General features: G+C 38.4%; 2 protein-coding genes across 6 annotated transcripts in view; both read right to left on the reverse strand.

Annotated features, from left to right (window-relative positions):
* Window positions 1-542: 542 nt before the first annotated feature.
* On the reverse strand, window positions 543-6,940 carry LOC103758277 (platelet glycoprotein V). 2 transcript variants are annotated; one of them, XM_018074925.2, is made up of 2 exons: window positions 6,838-6,940; window positions 543-3,687 (listed from the first exon to the last, which is right to left on the reverse strand). In XM_018074925.2, the coding sequence occupies exon 2, from the start codon at window positions 3,659-3,661 to the stop codon at window positions 1,736-1,738; it is 1,926 nt and encodes a 641-aa protein (XP_017930414.2). In that variant the 5' UTR covers window positions 3,662-3,687; window positions 6,838-6,940; the 3' UTR covers window positions 543-1,735. The 2 variants fall into 2 exon arrangements, with proteins under 2 accessions (XP_017930414.2, XP_008922775.3); XM_008924527.3 differs by lacking the exon at window positions 6,838-6,940 and adding an exon at window positions 6,233-6,411.
* The window catches only part of ATP13A3 (ATPase 13A3), a 58,469-nt gene continuing 44,192 nt past the window's right edge, over window positions 6,905-21,181 (reverse strand). For 2 of the 4 annotated variants that reach the window (XM_018074922.2, XM_018074921.2), the window contains exons 26-33: window positions 20,720-20,816; window positions 19,960-20,032; window positions 18,967-19,144; window positions 18,115-18,302; window positions 17,588-17,676; window positions 17,334-17,414; window positions 13,520-13,609; window positions 7,577-12,109 (exon numbers count right to left, since the gene is read on the reverse strand). In XM_018074922.2, the coding sequence (XP_017930411.1) occupies window positions 11,912-12,109; window positions 13,520-13,609; window positions 17,334-17,414; window positions 17,588-17,676; window positions 18,115-18,302; window positions 18,967-19,144; window positions 19,960-20,032; window positions 20,720-20,816 (994 nt within the window). In that variant the 3' untranslated portion in view covers window positions 7,577-11,911. Of the gene's footprint in view, window positions 6,998-7,576; window positions 12,110-13,519; window positions 13,610-17,333; window positions 17,415-17,587; window positions 17,677-18,114; window positions 18,303-18,966; window positions 19,145-19,959; window positions 20,033-20,719; window positions 20,817-21,181 lie in introns of those variants that run through there. The other 2 variants (XM_018074923.1, XM_018074924.2) reach the window with 2 other exon arrangements.

The raw sequence follows: 21,181 nt of genomic DNA on the forward strand, positions 1-21,181 counted from the left end.
CAGTCACAGTTTGCTTTGCACCAGTTGTAGTGACTGGCATTTCTGCTTCTTTAGAGATAGCTCTAACTCCCATTTAGCCAGGCTTACTAAATTTTGTTAAACCTCACAGCAAGACAATGGTCATTTCACACCACAGAGTCACATTGTCTCCTTTCACAGCCTGGAAGAGGAATTCAAGCCCAGCAGCAGAATGCCCTGAAACAAAGCAGTAATACTTTATTCTCACTGCCTAGAGTAACACACAGAAGGGAACCAGCCACAGATCTGCAGCAAATGCAAGTTTTCTTCACCTCAGGTCTGTACTGTGCCATTTTAAGGCCATCCAGAAATGCCTTCAATAGTTAGAAAGTCAGTACAACTAAAAAAGGACTCCTGGAGTACAGGCTCTCTGGTCCAAGGAGCTGGGGAACCACATCCAAAGGTTTTCAAGCACAACATCAGAGCTTTTAAGAACAAGCTAAGTCACATAATTAAAAGGTAATAGTTAAATCCAAGAGCTACCAAAGCACAGGCAGTCTGACAGCTACCAGTCTACTTACAAACTAAAATATTTACATAATTCAAATAATAATAAGCATTTTGGTATGAAGACCAAAACCCACATTATTGCCTTGTAGTTGTCTTTGCATATCAACACTTGAAAGGCCTGGAAGTCAGGGAGTAGCACTATGTAATAAGGTAAAAATTAGCCAGACTGAAAATGCTACTGCACACTCCAAGCTGATGGAGTTGTGTACGTTCCCCAGTCAGCTTCAAAACAGTGGTGACATTTCAGGGCCCTCAGTTCAGGCAGGCTCCCTGCTGCTTGGCTGCATGCCTGTTTGGCTAGCCAGCCCAGGAGAGACCATGCCTTTCTCTCCCACCTCAGTCAAGACCAGCTCCAATCTAATACATTCCTGTGAAGCCCAGCCTCAGTTCTGGGCACCTGCCTGTTATTCTGGTTTCAAGATTTCCTGCATCACACAGCCAGTAACACCTTGCTTTTTCAGACCACTGGCCAAAGTTTAAGGATGAAAGTGTTTACTTCAAATTCAGAGCTGTAGTAACTTTACAAAGTTTCCAACTCTCCCCCTCCCCAGACAAACAATAAAGTACATCAAGATTATACTTCCTATCTCACCATCTTCCTCTGCTGTTAGCTTTAAATGGTACCCCTTCCTCATGCCACATCCTGGAAAGGGGCTGAGGACAGAGAACAAAAGCTAAGACACTTGCATCGTACCATTCCACCCACACTCCCATTGTTAAAAGGTCCTTCCCAGCATCTCCTCCCAAAAATACCATTTGTTTTCTCAATAAGGAGACAAAACAGGCAGTATAAGGCATAATAGCATTTAGAGTACTTTGGGCACTCTCTAAAGCACAGTTAAAGCCATGTTCCTGTGTAGAGCTCCTATCAACATTCCTATGTTAATGCCACCCCACTGGAGCAGTGTGAGCAGGCACAGGGCTGAGGGCCAAAGCAGGAAACCCACAGAGGACATGTTGAGGTGACCACAGGCACTTTCAGCTCTCCCTCTGGGTTCCTGCACCAGATGCTGTAGCAATGTACAGTGATTACAGCCACTTCTGGCAAAAACTGTGATGTACATAAAAGCATATTTTCATTATGCTGTAAAGCCAAGGTCTTTATAATTCTTGCTATGAAGATTTGTAATCCAGATCTGAATCGAGTATCAACTGCTTAAACTGCATCCAAGGCAATGCTTCTAATCCTCTCTTGGGCTAGTATGCTCTATCTTCTTAACAATCTTATCAGAACTACAGGCTGAGCAGGAGTATTTTTGGAGTGCAAGAGTTGCCTAGTTTTACCCATCACATACAGACTGAGCACAATGGTTACAGTCTGGAGTGCTAAAATCAAACTGTGCAGGCACAAGAATAGCTGGCAATAAGCAATTCTGGTATTAAAATAGGGTTTAGCACTCCTGTGGGCTGGCAACTCATCCCACCAGACAAGAGTAGTTAAATCTGTTCCTCTGACACTGTCAGTTCGTGCTATGACGCTGGGAGAAGTTTGTATTGGAACATCTGAGAAATGAAACCCAGGCTGTCCAACATCTTCAACATGGGAGTAGGTAAAACCTGGAGTCTCAGGAGGAATTGATGTGGGTGTGCTGCTTTCCATGTCAAACACTGCTGTTACAGAAATCTCCCAAGATGATCTTAAGTGCTCCGTCACAGGAGACGTCAAGGTCTGGGAATAAGTTGAGCTGAGTGTCTGATACGTAATGGCTGTGGTTGGCAGGCACTTCAGGCCATCAATGGTTAGAGCCACAAGAGAAATATTCTGCAGTGCCAGTGGGCTGTGGCACATTAGAGATGGCACATCTTTAACTATATCCGTGCTCTTTTGTAGCCACTCTCGGAAGCCAAGAATTTGGCAATCACATTTCCAAGGGTTGTTGTCAAGAACAACTTCTTGCAGCTCAGGTAAAGCGGCAAAGAAGTCTGCAGAAAGAAACTGCAGCTTAGTACTATTCAGGTAAACCTTCTGGAGGTGCTTGAGATTATGAAAGAGGTCTCTAGGAAGAACCTCAAGCCTTGTACCAAAGAGGGAAACGTTCTGCAGTTTCTGAAGGCTCAGAAATATGCCCTCTGGCAAACTGGAAATATTGTTTGTATGCAGAGAAAGGCCTCGCAGTTCATTCAGGCCACTGAACACATTCCTAGGAAGAACCGTAAGCTCTGGATTAAAACTCAGCACAAGAAGCTCTAAATTTGTCAAGTTACTGAACACAAAATCTGGTATCGTTGAGAGCTTTGTGTGATACAGCCACAGGCTACCAAGATGCCTCATTTCTCCAAACAGTATTTCTGGAAGAGACTTCAGTGGGTTCCTGTATAAGGTCAGTTTACACAGGTCATGCAAGTGCAAAAAAAGCCCAGAAGGCAAAACCTCAAGGTTGTTTCTGGAGAGCGTCAGGCGCCTCAGTTTGTGAAGACAATGAAATGCATCAGGGGCGATGGACTGGATGTTATTGCAATGCAGGAAGAGTTCCTGCAGCTCCGTCAGGTTATCAAACATACCAGACTCTATTGAAGACAGCCTGTTAAAATACAGCATCAGCTTCTCAAGCCTGGCTAATGCACTGAATATATTTCTAGGTAGTGCTGCTAAGTAATTTCTTGACAAGTTCAGTACTTTGAGTTTGGTAAGATTCTTCAGCACGTCACTGGGAAGTGCTGTTAGTTGGTTTTTGTTCAAGTAAAGTTCCTCCAAACTAGCTAGTTTGTCAAACAGATTTTCCTCGATGGATTTCAACCTGTTACTTTCGATGATCAATTGCTGAAGCTGCACCATGTCATCAAACACTTCTGGAGGAAGTTCAACAAGCTTATTATCTAGCAGTTTGAGGACTTTTAGATTTCTCAACCCTTTAAAAGCCGTTGGTGAAACCAGAGAGATGTTGTTTGAAGACAAGATGAGATGCTGCAGTTCCACCATCCTAGAAAAAACATCCTGCAAGTACGGCACATTAGTGTTCGTTATGTGGATTTGTGTCATGTTGCAAGGCAGATTTAAAGATGCCAGGTCTTTTATGTGGGGACCCGAGCAATGAACTGCATTTTTTGAAGAGCAGTCACACTTCTCAGGACAAACCAATGCATCCAACTGGAAGAAAAGCTTGATCATCAGTGACAAACGGAACACCAACATCCTTGTTGAACTGCCAGAAACATTAGCTGTTACAAGAGATAAGAGAGAGTCAGGATTTGATCACAAGTAGTTAATAACTTAGCAGCTCACAAAGATGTGTGATTATATCATAAAACCTGCAAATGTGTGCAAAATTTCTCTTGGCTTGAAAGCAAACTTCAAAATCTCTGTTACTGCAAATATTTATAAGCTGCTCAGCTTACAGAGAGGTACAGATAAAGGTCTTTTGTAAATCAAGTATTCCTTATGTTTGTACTAGTCAAGTACAAAGAAAGCATATAAAAACCATGATGAAACTCTAAGTAGTCATAAGATATGTATTTATTTGAACAGAAAAGCATTACAAAATCACAGAATGGTTTGGGTTGGAAGGGACCTTAAGGATCATCTAGTTCCAACCATGGAGTGGGAGGGACACCTTCCACTAGACAAGGTTTAGTACATCATACTAAAGTACATGCAGAAAATCTTTTTTAAAAATTATCAAAAGGTCCTGCACCCACAGTATTTTTCTATTGTGGGTTATCTGAGGTTTAAAAATAAAGTTTAGCCTGCAAAAACAGATAATGGAGGTAAAAAGGGCATCCTATATTTTAAGTGGCAAAAAGCAAAACAGCACAGTTCAGTTAAATCATGTCTCAGCATTTTCAAGTGATCGCTTCTTGGAACAGCCCAAGAACACACAAGAAGCATCAGGCTATTTTTGACATAGCCTTAAATAACACACAAGAGCCCACGTGGCACAGGACAGCCTCTGATAACCAACAAGTCTCATTTCAACAGCTTAATGCAATACCAAGTTATTCCTGGTATTAAAAATACAGTGAAATGAGAGGAAAAAAGTGCCACGAAGTTAGGTAGAAAGTTGTAGCAATACAGGTAAATCTGCATGAAACATACCACAAAGCTGGAAAGTTGTATAGATTTTCAAACAAAAAAAGGAACAGGAAAGCAATCATTGCAGCTATAAACGGTAATATTTAAAAGAGCAAGTTAAACAGAAATCCAGTCTAGAAATACTTCCTTAGTGAAATCAAGAAGTCCAAGTGCAGCATAAACCTGGATGTCAAACACCTGGTTGAGCAGCAGGATAAGCAGCAGCTGGGACAGCTGGAATAGCTAGACAACTTCCACAGACATAACTGGAATAGCTGTCTTCTGCATCAGGAACACTGTGTGAGAGGAGGACTTCATCCCAACATACCCTTTTCCAGGGGCAAGGATGAAGGTCTCTCATACCAACCCCACAGACAGACATGGGTACAACTCCCATCATTTAAGTCAAGGGGAACAGCAGAGCTTCTCATGCACCTGAACTGCTGACAAGAACATACCATACCATACAGACCCAAAATAGCTGCAGATCCAAACCAGCTGCTGCATTAAAAAAAAAATAAAAATCAAAAGGGAGTGCTTAAAAAGAAAAAAACAAACTTAAAAAAATTTTGTTTAGGTTCAGAGTACTGAGGTCTGGTAAAATCTGCATCCCTTCCTCGGGAAGGGAAGGACACGGCATCCAGTGGTATCAACTACCAGCAACACAGTGCCACAAAACAAGATCTTACTGGGCCTTCCACAGCTCACTGAATGAGACGTGCATCACAAAGAGAGCACAAGATGTCACTCTTCCAAAGGTCTTTTTCCATGTCAAACAAGAATCTTTCAGAGAATCTCACCCTCCTAGTAATCTGCACCCTCCAAACTGACTCTCTCTCAGAAACCAGTGATGCTTCTACCTCAGTAAACTTGTAATCCAGCCAATCCCCCATGAGTGGCATCCTCCATGCAGAAACAGACTAAGAAATTTCTGTTTCAAGCTCTGACTGGCATCTCAGAGCACCTGCACCAACTCAATCCAAGACCACAGCAGAACTACAAAATTCAGTGAGACAAGAGAAGAATATAGAGAACCAAACAGGGGAAAAAAAACCCTGAAACTGTTATGCTATAGACTGCAAATGCAGGTCCCTCAGAGGGCATGACTGCAGGCCAGAGTCTGTAAAATAAGAAACTTAATGTCTGTTGTCCTAGTCTCATAACAAAAGGTAGGAGTATACAACAAGACAAGGTTAGAGCTCAGAAGTGCAGAAAGTGCTTGTTTTTACATGCAAACAATGAAATGGTTGAAATTCTTTGCAAGAGATGAAGGCCACACACGTGTGTGACTGGCACAACAACTGGATAATCCTATGGGTCTCAAACATCGAGAGCTGCTGATGGTGTTTTTTGAAGAAATATTTAAATTTCCATAACTGAAGATTTTAACAGTACAGAATACAATAATATCCACAATAAAGGTCATAGCTATACATTCCCGTGTATGAGAATTTTCTCAAACCCTCACGTGAGACACCTGGCATTCCAGAAAGGGCACCAGCCTGGCTGGTCATTTACCACGTTCTGATCTACAGCCTCTTTCCCTTTCTGCCATGCCCTTAATGTTTCTCAAGACTACAAAAGGATGCCAGAAGCAACACATGAATACTGTTACTATATTAAAAGTCTCAAATCAGTTTTGAACTTAGTTTCACAGAACACTGAGCACACATATCACTTACAGTGGGTGCTTACCTTTTTTACTTTCTTCCAAGTTCCTAAACTCACAGAAGCATGAGAAAGGAATTTTGAGCTGTATCTTAGAAACTTATCTGCTTTTTAGAGGAACTTACTGGGAGCATAGCAGGCAATCAGGCTTCACCATGACTCTGCACTTTAAATGGGAAGTAAACCAGCAAAACGCATCCTCTAGATAACACTTTTACCCATATTTGCCCAACTACTGGGAAAGGCCAAAGAATATTTTAAGCTTCAGAGCAGATTTTTGCCTACAATTACTTATGCAAGCAACCAACTTCCATAGGTTGTATGAAACTCCAAAAGTACGATTTGAGGCCACTCACAGAACAGGAGAAAGTTTTAAGTCACATGCACAACAGCACAAAAACCACTTGTAGCTTCTTTTGACAGTGATATTGGAGTATGGGCTTCAGTCAACCCAATGCAAATCTGGTGAAGTCAGAAATCTACATTTCCATGCAAACTGTGATCAGAAATTTCAAATTTGTTAGACAGGTTCACCACAGTCTGCTACACAGGTGCATTAGGTTTTAAAGGAGTGGACACACCCACTTTAAACAACCAAGCGATTGTACTTTCACAAAGCTGCTCTGACTTACTTTCTTGCAGGATTGGAGTCAAAGAAATTTCAATAAGGAACTAATTTTTTTTTTACTTAATGTTTTGGCTAAGCATTCCAAGGTCGACACATTTGGTTTCTGGTTTTAACTCAAAGTCTTCTGGAGTGACAGGACAACAAAACCTAGAGCCTGAAAGATTCTGAAAGAGAAAAGTGAAGTTTCAAAAAGCTAAGTTTCAAAAACAGTAGCTTGAAATTGAAAGATTAAGTTTCTGTTATTAAGTGACCAGCTATTTCAAGTATTTTGTCTTCAAGTTTAAAATAATGTGCTCTGCCAATGAATGTTTTAATGGAAGGTGAGCCCAAAAATGGAAAAGATTTCTTCATTTCCATGTGATTTTTCTGAAGATGACCATGACAACAGTGACAGCTCACACCCAGGAGCATTTGCCCAAGAGTCTTTTCAAGATCACCTCCCACGTGTCAAAGAACAGAAGGAACATCTGAACAATGGAAGGTGGAAACAAGTTGCTATCACATGGACAAGGTCTGGCTTTAAAACAGCTCTTATAAACCACCAGGTAAAACTATGGTCAGTATGATCCCACTGCAGAGCAGAACACTGACACACAGCATGCAAACTCCTCCACCCCCACCTTCAAAAATACAGAGGTGCTGATCAAGATACCCATGACGTCAGTGGGAATAAGTCTCTGCTCTTCAATGAGCTTTAGGTCTAATTCTATACAGAATAATTAAAAACAATTTCATGAAACTAATGAAAGGAGTTAAAATATCTGTTCATTTTAATTTTATTTTCAAAGAGCTTCAGTCACAAAAATGATTTACAAGTCTATTTACAATTCTATTGTACAGTTATTTATGTATGCCTCTTGACAACAGGGTACCATTCTAGAGCAGCAATACATATTTTAAATACAAAGATGTAGTATCATTTCAGATCTAAAAATAAAAAGGAAGCTGAGCTTCTAGAGAGTGCTGTAATGATGAACATTTTAATCTGTGTTAGGCTTGAGGAATTCATGACAAACTGAGTAGTTTCTGATTCACATAATTATTAAACAAGCTGCAGTTTGTTGAAAATAGTTTTAAAAACCTGAAGCTTTACTGTATAAAATTAACATATTCAAGACTCTAAAAATTGTCAAAAACCCACAGCTTTCCCTTAGACATACAAAAACCTAAGTTTACAATTCAGAATTTCATGGGAGAAATCCTACAGGACTTGAGCTCTCTCATTTTGCGATGACCAACATGAGCGTTAAAAATTTGCAGCATAAAAAGGACTCCACATCTGCTTAGGATTATACTGTATAGACATATACAGTACAGGATTATTTACCCAATTTGGGATGACCGTTCAGCACAACCTTCATGAAGAAAGAAAAAAAATAAATAGAATTAAAAATCCAACAACTTTTTAAAAGTGCAACAGTAAGAGTTTCCAATTTGAAGCTACGATGAATATGGACAGTCAGTTCTGTGGGTGTTTTAGCTGCTTCAACTCAAGCATTATTTGCAGCACTTTCTTTTTACAGTAGATTTAGTTCTATAGTACATGAAACTAGAGTTACTGCTAATTGAATCTGAAGGGAAAAGAGAAAAAAAAACTTTAAAAATAACCCTGAGGGATATACAATTTCATGATCTTGCAATTTATTTCTAAAAAGTAACATTTATTATTTAGCAATTGCTCTTCTGGATAGACCAGTCCTTTAAGTATGTGCATAAATAATATTTAAAAATCAGTAATATTTACAAATCCTAATACATCAAAATAAAATACGTACAGATTAAAGTCTGCATACACAAATAATTTAATAATAAATCAAACTCCTCAACATAAGGCCAAAATATACAGCAGGAAGAAAATGTCTACCCAGTATCTAGTGGAGCTCACTAAATTGGTCTGTTCACCTGAATTTAGACTTCCAAGATGAACACTAGAAGAGATTTTTTCACTACAGAACGAATTTCCTCTTACTTCAAAACAAAAACTGAATACACTAGTGCAGATCTAGTTTGCTGCATTTCTGAAAACCAGAAAAACTAAACTGCTCAAAATGAGAAAAATTATAGGTGGTCAAACTCAGCTCTTGGGCAGGAAGGCATAAATCCCAATAATTGCAGAAAATGCAAAAGCTTATTTTGTGGCTGAACTTGCAACAACGAGAAGGATTCTCAGAAAAGCTGATTTATTATTTTTGATCAAGCGTCAGAGCTCAAGCATGCAACCTCAGGAACATTTACCAACCCTGAACGCAGACCTTGAGGAAAACAGCTCCCATTTGCAAAATATTCAAGTTTACTGTGCTCGTGACCCATTAGTCACTCAATTGAGAGACACTTGGCAATTTCAGTTTTAGTAAGAGTTCCCTAAAATGTTCTCTGAAGATAAGCCTACCTTAACAAGCTGTTTCTTCCTCACTTTCTAGGTAAGTCTAATAAACTAGAATAAGAGTGGAAAACTACCTTCAGAAACCAAATAAGCCGAGAGAAATTATCAGATTAGAGAAAGTATTAAGCAAAAGCATATAAAAGGGAAAGACACAAATATTTTCTTTGTCTTCTCATGGAACAGCAAATCTAAAATGGTCAATGAAATGGAAAGCAGAAGCTTATGCGTCTAAGGGTAAGTCACAGCTCCCAGGTCCAAGATGCATAGCTTCACAACATTTTTGAACTAAAATATTATTTTTCTTTAAATCTGAATACTACTTATGCAGCTAAGAGTTATTCTTCATCAGTTATTCCATGCTACAAAGATTTTGTAAAATCAACATTGGCAGAAATTAGTCAAATGATTCAAGTTCGTGACTAATAAGTTTATCCAAGTCCACAATAGCAGACTCCTTAAAAGCTACCAATGTTGTTCAATGTTTACGACCTTAAGAAGCCAGGATAATAAGAACATTGTCCTGTTGAATGAATGCTAAGAAAACCACTTCCCCTTTACTCCCGCTCCACTCCTCAAAAACAAACAACAACAATAAAAAAATCAGGAAGAGTTGACAGCTGGACTGGAGATAGTACACCATATGCATACTATTTCTGAGGAGCAAGTTCTAATAACTTCAACCTCCAAGTTCTAGGAAAAGGTCTTCCAAACCATTTAGCACCACTTTTAAATTCCCTGTTGGCACAGTAGTTCAACACTGCAGAAACCATAACATGATTGACAACTGACAATAACATGGTTTACAGCTGGACTTGATGATCTTAAAGGTCTTTTCCAACCTTAATGATTCTAAGAGCAGCAGGGACACTGTCCATACTGCCTTACAGAACAGCACAAGGGAATTAGGCATTATCCGAAAAATTCCACTCATTAAAACAAGGCTGGAATGGAATTGTCTCCACAGGAATTTAAAAAAAAAAAAATCCAAAAACCAACAAGACAACCCAAGGAGAAAAAAATCCCTAACATCAAAACCTCAAATTCCATCATCAGGATACACACATTTCAAAACAATCCCAGCCAGCCAGTGAGTTTGGAGCCCTCATTCCATGACTACTCTAAAGAACCTGACTTCCTTCTCTAAAGGATCTCTACAGAATTGTGACTTCTTCAGATGGCAGATCCCCTCCCAAAGCTTGGTGGTGTCTGGACCAGTCAGTTGCATCTGGTCAAAACAGATGATCAAGACTCAATATTTATCATCTTCCCAAAGACACTAAAGAAGACTTTTCTAAACGTTTACGAAGTTGTCCATGGTTTGGAAAAGTAATTTGTGGTTAAAAAAAAACCAAACAAACCAAAAGTTTTAAGCCTTGCAAGTGAAAACGATGCCTGCCTCTACATCTTTGCAGACCTATTTTTCTAGTGGTCTTGTGTTCTGATACTGCCTCATGGCAAAATGATGCATGGCTACCCCAAGTGCTTAAGCAGCATTAGTGGTGATGCAAGCTTTTCTTTTCTTTTTTTTTTTTTTTAAATAAATAAAATCCGCTTAAGCCTTATAGTTCTGCAGCAAGACAGATTTTAGCTCAATTTTCTTTTAATTTTCTTTCATACAGCTACATATAGCACTGAAGACACTGGCAGACTCTTTGAAGTGCCCGTGTTCTTAACGTGCACAAATTCCAGGTGTGGGCATGTGAAAATCCACCTCCCCCCTACTCCCATTTCCCCTGCAGCAGTAACTCTGGCCTTACTACTTCAAGGTATATAGGAACATTATCTTGAGATTTACAAATAAAACATGGTCCACAAAGGGATAATCCAACCCTTCTGCTAGAAAAAGCAAGGTCTAAGGAAAAATGCATAGCTAATGTAATAAAATATGACATAGAGGAAAGTATTTAGATTCTCCAGCCTTCCTTCTCCAAAAACTTTAGGGTGTAGCCAAATGCCTCCTCCTCTAGAGGCCACCCAAGCCCTTCCTTGGGGTTAGCTAGAACAGTCAAGAACCCACTTGAAAGCAGTGTGCTTTCTTCTTAAGGACAGAGCATATTGCTTCTACAGCATTCTGAATTCTGCTGTGGCAGACTAAAGAACTGAACTTAAAACCCAAATATTACACCTGGAAACACTCCTTACTAGTAGGGACAAACTTAGAGGTACACACACCTAAACTTTAGAACCATTCTGAGGCACAAAGCTTTTCTTCAGTCAGGATAAAAAAAAGCAACCCAACAACAAAAAAACAACCAAACAAAAAACAAACACCGAAAAAACAAAAGCATGACAAAGCACCTCTAGTACAACCATGAAACCATTATATCATAGGGTTTACATGAACACATGCCCAGGTAAGCAGGTTAGAACAATGATTAAGATACTCCAGGCAAATAATGTGAATCTGTTTTAACTGCCCTGCAGTTTAAACCTTCAAATGCATCTCATTTAGGAACAATGAAATTTGAAAGAAGGTGGAAGGAAACACAATCATTTTTGTTCTGCCTAAGGTAACCTACATTTTTAAAATGTATAGCCATAAGATGTCTGGCTCTGAATTTTGTATTCAGAGAGACAAAACAGTTGGAAATATCTGCATTAGAATTTGACATTTAGCACACTGCAATTTCAAATAAAGCCTTAAAATTACATTCTTCTGCATACTACTAAAAATACATGCCACCAAGATCCACTGCTATGTTACAGTGATGATTTGATATGAACCATTTTCTTGGGATGGTACTTTCGCTTCTGTTGTTGTCCTGGGTTTTGGTGGCCATTCTGGATCAAACAGCAGTTCCTGAGCTAGGTGCATATACTTTGCTTTTGGTGTCTTCTCTCTACAGCCAAACAGGGAAGAGAGGAAACAGACTCCACAACGGTCCACAGCCTCCTGCAGAAGTGAACAGATTTGAAAATTGGATTACAGTAGGAAAAAAACCCAAACAACTAACAATACAGTAAATCACTAAAAGAAAAACATTTATTTCAGTTTCTAATTTACTATTTCATTGTCACACTGGACCTGTAGTACAGAAACTCTTCTTTTGTGTCATCTCTTCTACAGTATGGTAGCCATGACATTTAAAAAACGTTAAGAAAAAACAAGTATTCTGCATTATCATAACATCTAAGACCACCAACAGCTTTTATGCATACTTTATAACAGTTTCAATAATCACAGATAGAACAGGGAACATTAAATGATTTTACTACTGAAGAATAGAAGTCTGGCCTAGACAAAGTAAATTCCCAGAGTCTCAAGACACTTCTTCAGCAATGAATTTTTAAACAGAAAGCAGCCAGCCAGCCAAAAGTAGCAGAATTTAACTTGCTGATACTCTGAAACTCAAGCACTGCAGGTATTAAATTACACAAATTACTGAACTTAAGTCTTCCTTCCTATTTTTCCTCTCCCAGTCTTAAATGCGTGTAACTCAGTCAGCTGGGGAAGAGAAACACCATTCCTCATTCCTGAGAGTGAACCCCTCTCATGTCTCAGAGAGCACCTACAGACTGCAGGGCTGACATTTCAATGGAGGTATATTCTATAGTTTTCATCATGCTAAATTTCTATCAATTTGTGAACATGAGCCTTAAGCGCAGTTTCCATTCTTCAGTGAACATAAAGCAATTTGTTCTTCAACAGCCTCAAAAGGACAAAAGTAAATCTGAATACATTAAATAAAATTTAGTGCTGAGAAATAAACCATTTTAATTCTAGCAAGAACAAATGTACAATCAGATAAAAGTAATAAGTCAACAGGCTTAAAGTAAAGCTAGTTTTTATGGGATTCACATAGATTTCCTTCATGAACTAACAGCAGAGAGGCAGACCAGAGCAAAATTCATGGTCACCTTTCATTTCCCATCTTGTTTTGTTTCATTTGTATATGCTAGCAGTTACTGCTCTCAGACAATGATCTAAAGCTCTAAATCAAATTAATTTTAATTCAATTTAATTGCTTCAAACAAATCAAGATGTTCCCAGTCCTAGCACACTAATTTGTGACAACGCAAATAAAATCTGCTAATGGGCAAACTGAAGATAAAGTGAGAAAAGTCTTAAAAGCAACCCTCTAGGTTTGCTTCACAGTTCTTGTACACAGACTAAACTGTAAGTGTCATTAAGGAGAAAAATATAAACCCAGAAGCCTTTACTTTTAATACTCTAGTAACAGAAATCTGATTTAAGCAGACTTAATCTTAAGATAAGGCAACAGACACTTATAGATCATTAAGAGACAAAACCAAATTAATCCACATGCACTCAAATGATGACAGCAAAATACTCGTCTCCAACCTGGGGCGGCTGGGGTATGGTGAGGCGATATTCTCCTTGTTTGTCTCGATTGAACACAACCTTCCAAAGGATCATATCAAGGAGGACATTCTGTGAGACATTACAGCGAGCGGGAAGAATTAAAGAAACTAATGATCATTTGTTGTTAGTGTGCACATTACAAATAAAACCTGAAATAGTGTGTTAGGCATAACTAATTCAGTGCCAAGCAAAATGGAGAGTCTGCACTACTTGTTGGTACTTACGTGATAAACATTTTCATTCTTAAAGTGCTCGCGTGAGATTTAAGAATATGAACGTGTACTTTAAATCAATAGCAACAATGATCAAAACTTTTGGTAAAAAACATATGGTAAAAACCACAAATACACACTCTTAATGTGTTTCAATACTCTAAAAACCCTGTGAAACATCACAGACATGAGTGTTTAAAGCAGTTTCCCCATAAACCCTCTTTAACGTTACTGTGTACTTCATGCTGGAGCTATGCTTTGTTCGTAGTCTGTTTTAAAAGCAGTGACATTCCCAGAAAAGCTGCAGTGGGGTGGCAAAGCTGAGACACCAGCGGGAAAGAAGGAATTCAGTAGGCATCATTCCAGATTTTAAGAGGGCAGAACTTGAACAGTATGTTCAGTACATTTGGTTATTCTCATCCGGCTGCATGGGCGGACTCAAGAGCTTCGAGCAAATCTGACAACACAGGTGTGAACCTGTACTTTCCATAGCCTTGAACCTACAACTCTGATCCTGGGACAGATTCCATTTCTAACATCTGACTAACCTCTGCCAATGAAAATGGGGAGCTGATTACCCAGACTTTTATAACAGATTCTATGGTGCTTATGATTTTGTAATATACCAGAATTTGACAGTGCTTTTATAAAGCATTTGCCAACAAATCTTCAGCTTGTTAGATGTTCATTTTTGAAGCCAGTCTGGTTAAAGTATGTCTACACCAGGCATCAGGGGTAAGGAGGAACAGCTGCTAGGATCTGCCTTTGTTGTGCAATATTTTCTGTCATCTGGTAGAAAAAATCTGCATACTTTGTGAACCTAGTCTGGCACCCACATGGAAGGAGCAAAGCTTTACAGAGCATTTCAGAAAACACGTTTGGGACAACCACAGTTAGAATTTATTCCTGTTGTAGAAGCAATGAAGAAACTAGATATGACTGTAGTGTGACACAAAGGTGTGAAACTGGCAAGTGTGACCAAAGAGGACAGATACAATCCCTCATGTATCTCATAATTATGAGACACTTAAAGAGGCAATTACTAAGGGATTAGTCTCAGCAAAACAAACTCTAGGTGATATATATACACAGAGTACCTTGTTAAGAGATGGAAGGAGATGTCACCAGTGGCCTCTCCCAGATACTCAGAATATGACCTGTGGTACCCAGGTAAGTCTGTAGTGAAAAGTGTAGGGAGCAGAAAATCCAGCCAGGCACACAGGGAAAGACAATGAGCTATACTGGAAGTGAAGGAATGAAACTGCCTGCACTTTCTACACAGCACACAGGACCCAGTGAGCTGGCACATGAAAAAGCTTCAGGGAGCCTGAGTAATACTGCTGGAGCTGAGCAAATGCAGTTCAAAGAGGTGGACTGAAGTTATGGAAGGTGAAGTGTGTATCGTAAAACAAGGCTTGGGATTTGAGAATCACGAGACAACACTGTTGGACACGAGCTGTACAATAAGACAACTCATCTGCCTTAACAAAGCATTCAACTCACAGTGAAAGCAGAAGAAACTGATTTTAAGACAAAGCGTAACAGCTCAAACGCTTCATGTCAAGAAAACTCTAGGTACTTCTATTTTATTACTGAAGTACCAGCAACGAGATAAATAGGCAAGTCTGTTTAAAAAAGGAATGTGACACATCACCCCAGGAGTTTGGTTATGAGTTAAGTGATTAAAATTGAAAGATGCTAACCCAGACCTGCATAGGAAAAAGAGTGGGATGTGGTTTCAAATACTGGGTGAAAGCAAACACTCTGCAGTAGTTACATTGGTTAGGTGATGCTTAGTAGAAATTCACAAGTTTACAGATTGATGTGGCAACCAACAAGGCTGAGGAGTGGAACCTTAAGAACATTTATTTAAACCAGAGGAGGAGAGTGATTTGTCCTCAAGAGGCACATGCTGATACATGGATTGACACACTGTACAGACTTTCTACCGGAGCCCTTACACTTCCAGAACAGAAACAACACCAAGTTCTATAAAAGTTAGAAAGATCATCTACAGAACAAATGAATTTTTCAACAGAAGGTAAGTTTACTTCTCTCAGTAATATTCATCACTGCACTGAAACCTGAAATTGAATAGGAAAAGATATTTCTATCTAGGAGGCTTGTTCTAAATTTACTAGAAGATAAAAAAGCCATGCTTCTGCAGCTTCAGAATAACTTTTGTTTTAGTGGCAAAGACAGCAATATACATAAAATTTAACTTTTCACAAATAAGAAGGAGGACCAAAAAAAAGAAAACTACTGAGAGTTTACTAATAAAGAAAAATGAAAGAATGAAAAGGCATAAAGGAAAACATCACAAGCAGGGTTAGAGTAGCTATAGGACAATGTAAGAAAGGGACAGGGGCTGCAGGAGTGGATAAACTTGTTAACAAGAAAAAGGTCAAGAAAATTAATAACTACTGCCATGTTTTGGAAAAGACAAGGTGTCACCTGTCACATGAAAACACTGAGAAATATGTTCAAATAGGCAGCAACATAATAGCATATATTGCAAATTATATTTGGAACAACATTTTAAACACAAAGCTATGATAATTTTGATTCAATTATCCAAAAAAACCTTTGTTTGATTTAACTTAACAAATAAAAGGGGGAAAAAGTGTCAATTGGAAAGAATATTAATGCTGTAGTACTCTTCAAAGGCCAAAATTATATGATTCAAGCAAACATTATGCTGGTTACCTTGACAGCAATCCCTCACACAGTAATGGAAGCACTGACTAGAAGCTGCAGAAAATATTATACAATAAAAACAGGTAATTGTAGTGTGCAAGCACTAGATATTGTTGGAAGCCTTTGTCATCTTGCAGGGAAGAAAGTGACTAATGATTGCAACCAAAACCCAAACGTATTCAGGTTGGAAATGACACATCAGTGTAACAGGGAGAAGAACTAAACACAGGAATAAATGACTGACTGGGAATCTAGACTTCTCTTGGAACATTTATCTGTCAAACTTTGATTCTTGGAAACAACAATGGGGTCCTGGATGAAGGGTAGGGCATGTTTCTGCACACTACTGAATTACAGCAGAAGAGGTTAACATCCAGAGTGACTGGCTTTGGACAAGCTTGGGGATGGAAAAAGGAGATCTGCATGAATATCTCTACTTCTGAATTTTGATCATATCAGATGAACAAGTTACACAGATATGCATTATTCTGAATAATAAGCTATGTGTATGATCTAAATGAATGAAGGTGGGTTGCCCTAAGGATTTTATGTAATCCTTTAGTATGTTATTATTCTGAAGTAACACAGCAAATAAATGAAATAAATAAATAATTTTCTATGAAATTAATATTTTTCTATGAAATAGTTGAACTCTTAAGTATTTCAACTCCTCTCCCCCTTTTTTCTAATTAACAAAAAAAGGTTTTAAAATTATGCTTTTAACACAGAAAACCTTGACACCTTAAATCTAGCCTACAAGGCCATTTTTAGATATATACACACAGCAGCCACTTACACTGGCATACTGTGAAGAGAGATCTTCTAAACAAAAGATATACATGTACACTTAGCAGAGAAGCATTTCCTCCACTTGAATTTCTTACCTCCACCAGCACAGATACAATTGCATTGATGATAACGATGCTGAGAATTTTTAGGCGCCACTCATTTGGCACACACACGAGCTGAGAAAAGAAGTTGCCAGAGGTTAGTAAATCACATGCCAAGTAAACACTCATTCACAACAGGCTCAGAGTTATAAATTCTCCCTTCCCCACCCAGTGACGTGAAGTTACAGCTCTAAAGGAGTCACGCTTGTCCCAAAAGCAGCCAGTTATCCTAGGAAGCAGACTCTTACCTCAAGAAATGCGTCAATAGAGTCTACAGGATGCAACATGATGAAAAATATGAAGACATAAAGAACTATCACAGATATAACAAACAGAACTGTAAAAGAAGAGAAAAAATATTTTAATTGGACCATCCCATAATCAAGAGTTTTAGGCAGTTTTTCCATGTATCATGGGTTCATTACTTCCTGGAAATAACCTCTTTTCTCCCTCTAAACCCCTTCCAGGCAAATTTTGGCAATATACTAGTCATTTCGATAGCCATAAAGAGACAGAAGGTCTCACTCTCTCACTGGCTCACTTGTGGAGTTGAAACGTATATACACATATATTACTACAAAGAAAGCAAGTATTAACACAAATTCCTCCCTACAGTTTAATATTTCCCTATTTCTAGCTCTGATTATCAGAGGATAACTGCATTATATTCTCTTAGCAACACTACTGCTAATGAAGTGTCAAAACAGAATTGTAAACAAGAGCACAGTCACTTGAAAGTTTTATTTGGAACTGTATATACTAAGAAAGGACTTACAATTTTTGTAGCATGGTTGTCTGAAGGGTTTTCCTTTAGAAAAGACAATTGCCACTATGAGGTACTGAAAGCTGGATATAAAAAACAAAGTTGTGTTTTCGTAATTTTTAATGTAATGTTCATCATGAAGAGTCTCATTCCCATGGCGTGCAGAGCTGTTGTTCATGATGTCCAGTACATTACATGCACTACAATATAAAAAAAGTTAAATACTGAGTTATGGAAAAGATGCAAAAAGGCCTACTTACTTACAAAGGTAAAATGACAGAACAAATTGCAACAGTGGTAAAAAAAAGCTTATCCCTGAGAACATATTACAGGTAGTGAGACTCAAAACTGTGGCAGGGAGGCAGCAATTTTTGTAAATTCAGAGCTTCGAATTCTTTCATGCTGCCAGCTTGTACATTTACTACATTAACTGTTTAGAACTATTACCGTAGATAATCTTTAAAGACAGGTAAGAAAATATTGCTATCTTAAAAAAAACATTAAAATACCTCTTCATTTTCAAAAACATAAACTTGATTTATGGTAACTCTAACAAGAAAACAAAGCTTTATAATATAAAAGAGTTAAAATAGATCTGAACCATTAATTTCAAATTTCTGTCTCAACAGTCTCAAAGTTGAGGAGTCTTTAGACCCTGCTGTATGGCTCTGACATAATTTTGCTTTTCAGCCACTGGGCAACTCCCATGTTATCAGTATGCTTTTCACAAAAAAATCAGCAGACTAACAAGCTGCCAAAGAGAAGCTTTATTTACAAAGTCCCCAAAGTGGGGCGAGGGAGAGCAACTATTGCTTATAGCTTTCCAATCACTACTGTATCCTTCAGAGCCACTGAAACACTTACTCAGAGTCCTCTGTCCAAGGTTCATACCAGGACTGCTGTTTGACCCAAAAGAACCCAATGGTTTGGAAAGCAAGGCAGATGATGATCTGAGACAAAACGGAACACAGAAGTGGACCTGAGATAAGACCTGATGGAGGCCTTCGGGCAACAAGCTCTGTCCAAGCAGGGTTCAGACTCACTGTAAAGAGAATGAAAAACAAATGACATCATTATGGTTTTCAAGAGTTACCCTGTTCATATTCTGTGGAATTCGAATGGCTTGCTCATGACATCACTTCAAAAATTAGTCCAGAACTGGAAACGCAAAACCACCTTGAAAAGATTATGCAGCCCTAGAATAATACCACAGTGCCTTCTACAGGCTGGTTCCCCAGTAGCAGAACATAGCAGGGGACAATAGCAGCCATGAGACTTAAGGAATTAGCAGTGTCTGGCCAAATTCCCTTTGTCTAGCACAAGGACTTACAACTCATCTTCTCACTTTTGGACTGCCACTGCTTCAAAGAATAGATTTCTATTAAACTTGAAAATGGAATTCTACTGTTAGCCAGTGAACTGAGTGCAAGGCTGATACATGGAATCAAATGTTTCACTAGGTAATACTTTAACATTTTGTGGACAGAAGTTCAACTAAAAATGCAAGAAATCTAAACTTTTGAGAAAGATGATATTGGAACATCTCCTGGCTTGATTCCAAAAACAGCTTCATCATATCAGGAAAGATTAATGACTTCTTGTACTGTGAAGAATTACTTCTCTAAGGTCATGCCCACAACCTACTTCTTGTATGAGGACATTTCACAAATTTCAGATTAATCTAGCTCAGTATACAGTGGTGTTTTGGGCTTTTTAATGCATATACTGTAGTAGTCATAACATCTTCACTGTATGTCACAGTGCTCACTCAAACATGTAATTAGATATTGAAAAAAATCTGACCAAGCAAAAACTGGTTCACAGAAGCCAGCAATGGTAATTCAGCACAATACTTACTAGTGAAGACAACCACCAAAATGATTGCTAAATCAATGAAGAGAAACTGGAAGTCTCCCAAATTGCTCAGGATCTAGAGAGAAATCACAAGTGAAATACTGGTAACTGCTTCACACCCAGAAAAATTTACAGTGACACTCTTACAGACTTAATTCTTTAAATTTCACTCTATAAACAAGACAGTCTCCTGTCTAACTGGCTTCCTTTACCTGCAGAAAATTCACAGAACAATTCCTGAACTATCAAGGTATGAACCAATTTCCTTTTCAAGATGCACAAGTTATTTGTAATTGCAATTTGTTTGTAATCATATTAGTGAATCTTACAAAGAAACGATAACTTAGGCTTGCAGTTCTCTAAACATCACAACACTACTATGTAGTCATGTAGCTGTCAAAATTTCCACCTCAAAGGTCCCTTAGTACCCTGTACCTTTAATTTACCCAGAATACAATTAAAATTCAGGACTTCTACTACATGCTATATTCTGAATCCAATCACATTAACAGGAAATACTCCATTTCACTTTTCTCCCTTCCTAATTCAATACTTGCAATTTCTTTCCTAAATATATACTACAATATACTTTGTACAGTTAATAAAAAAAACCTCAAAATACTAACAATACTTTTAGTCCAAATATAGTCTCAGAATGCATGTGTTGCACTCAAGGAGACCTGCAACAATTTGTATGAAGTATCTATCAATTTCAAATCTCTGAATTATGCTGACACTGCTTAAGCACTTAGAGAATACTTACAGAATATAGCAGAGTAACACTGATGTACTGGATAATGCTGTATAATGCCATGAATTTAAACACACAGAAGGAAGTTATTAAAGCAGCACGGCCTTCCCTGTCAAAACAGATGCAATCATGTAACTACAAAGCTTTCTGTGCAAGCAGTTAAGTCCAGCAAAATGTTAGCTGCAATTAAACACACCAGCAAACCCTTTGAGGGACATTAGGTTGCAGAAATACAGAGAAATTGGAGTCAGAACAGTAAGTACACTCCCATCAACATCAAAGTTGTGAGCACATCTTCTGAACTGAGTCACCACCTTACCTCAGTCTTCTTTGGACTTCATGTGGTTTTCCAACAGAGGTTTTAAAATTAAGGTTTTAAAAAGGTTTGTTTGCAAAAGCATTTATGAAGCATTAGTTTACTACATGGACTGAATGAACATGCAGTCAGCCACAGAGCTGCTGATTTCAGAAATG

The sequence above is a fragment of the Manacus vitellinus genome, unplaced genomic scaffold, assembly GCF_001715985.3.
Source record: "Manacus vitellinus isolate BGI_N305 unplaced genomic scaffold, ASM171598v3 scaffold_29_pilon, whole genome shotgun sequence".
Classification (NCBI taxonomy): domain Eukaryota; kingdom Metazoa; phylum Chordata; class Aves; order Passeriformes; family Pipridae; genus Manacus; species Manacus vitellinus.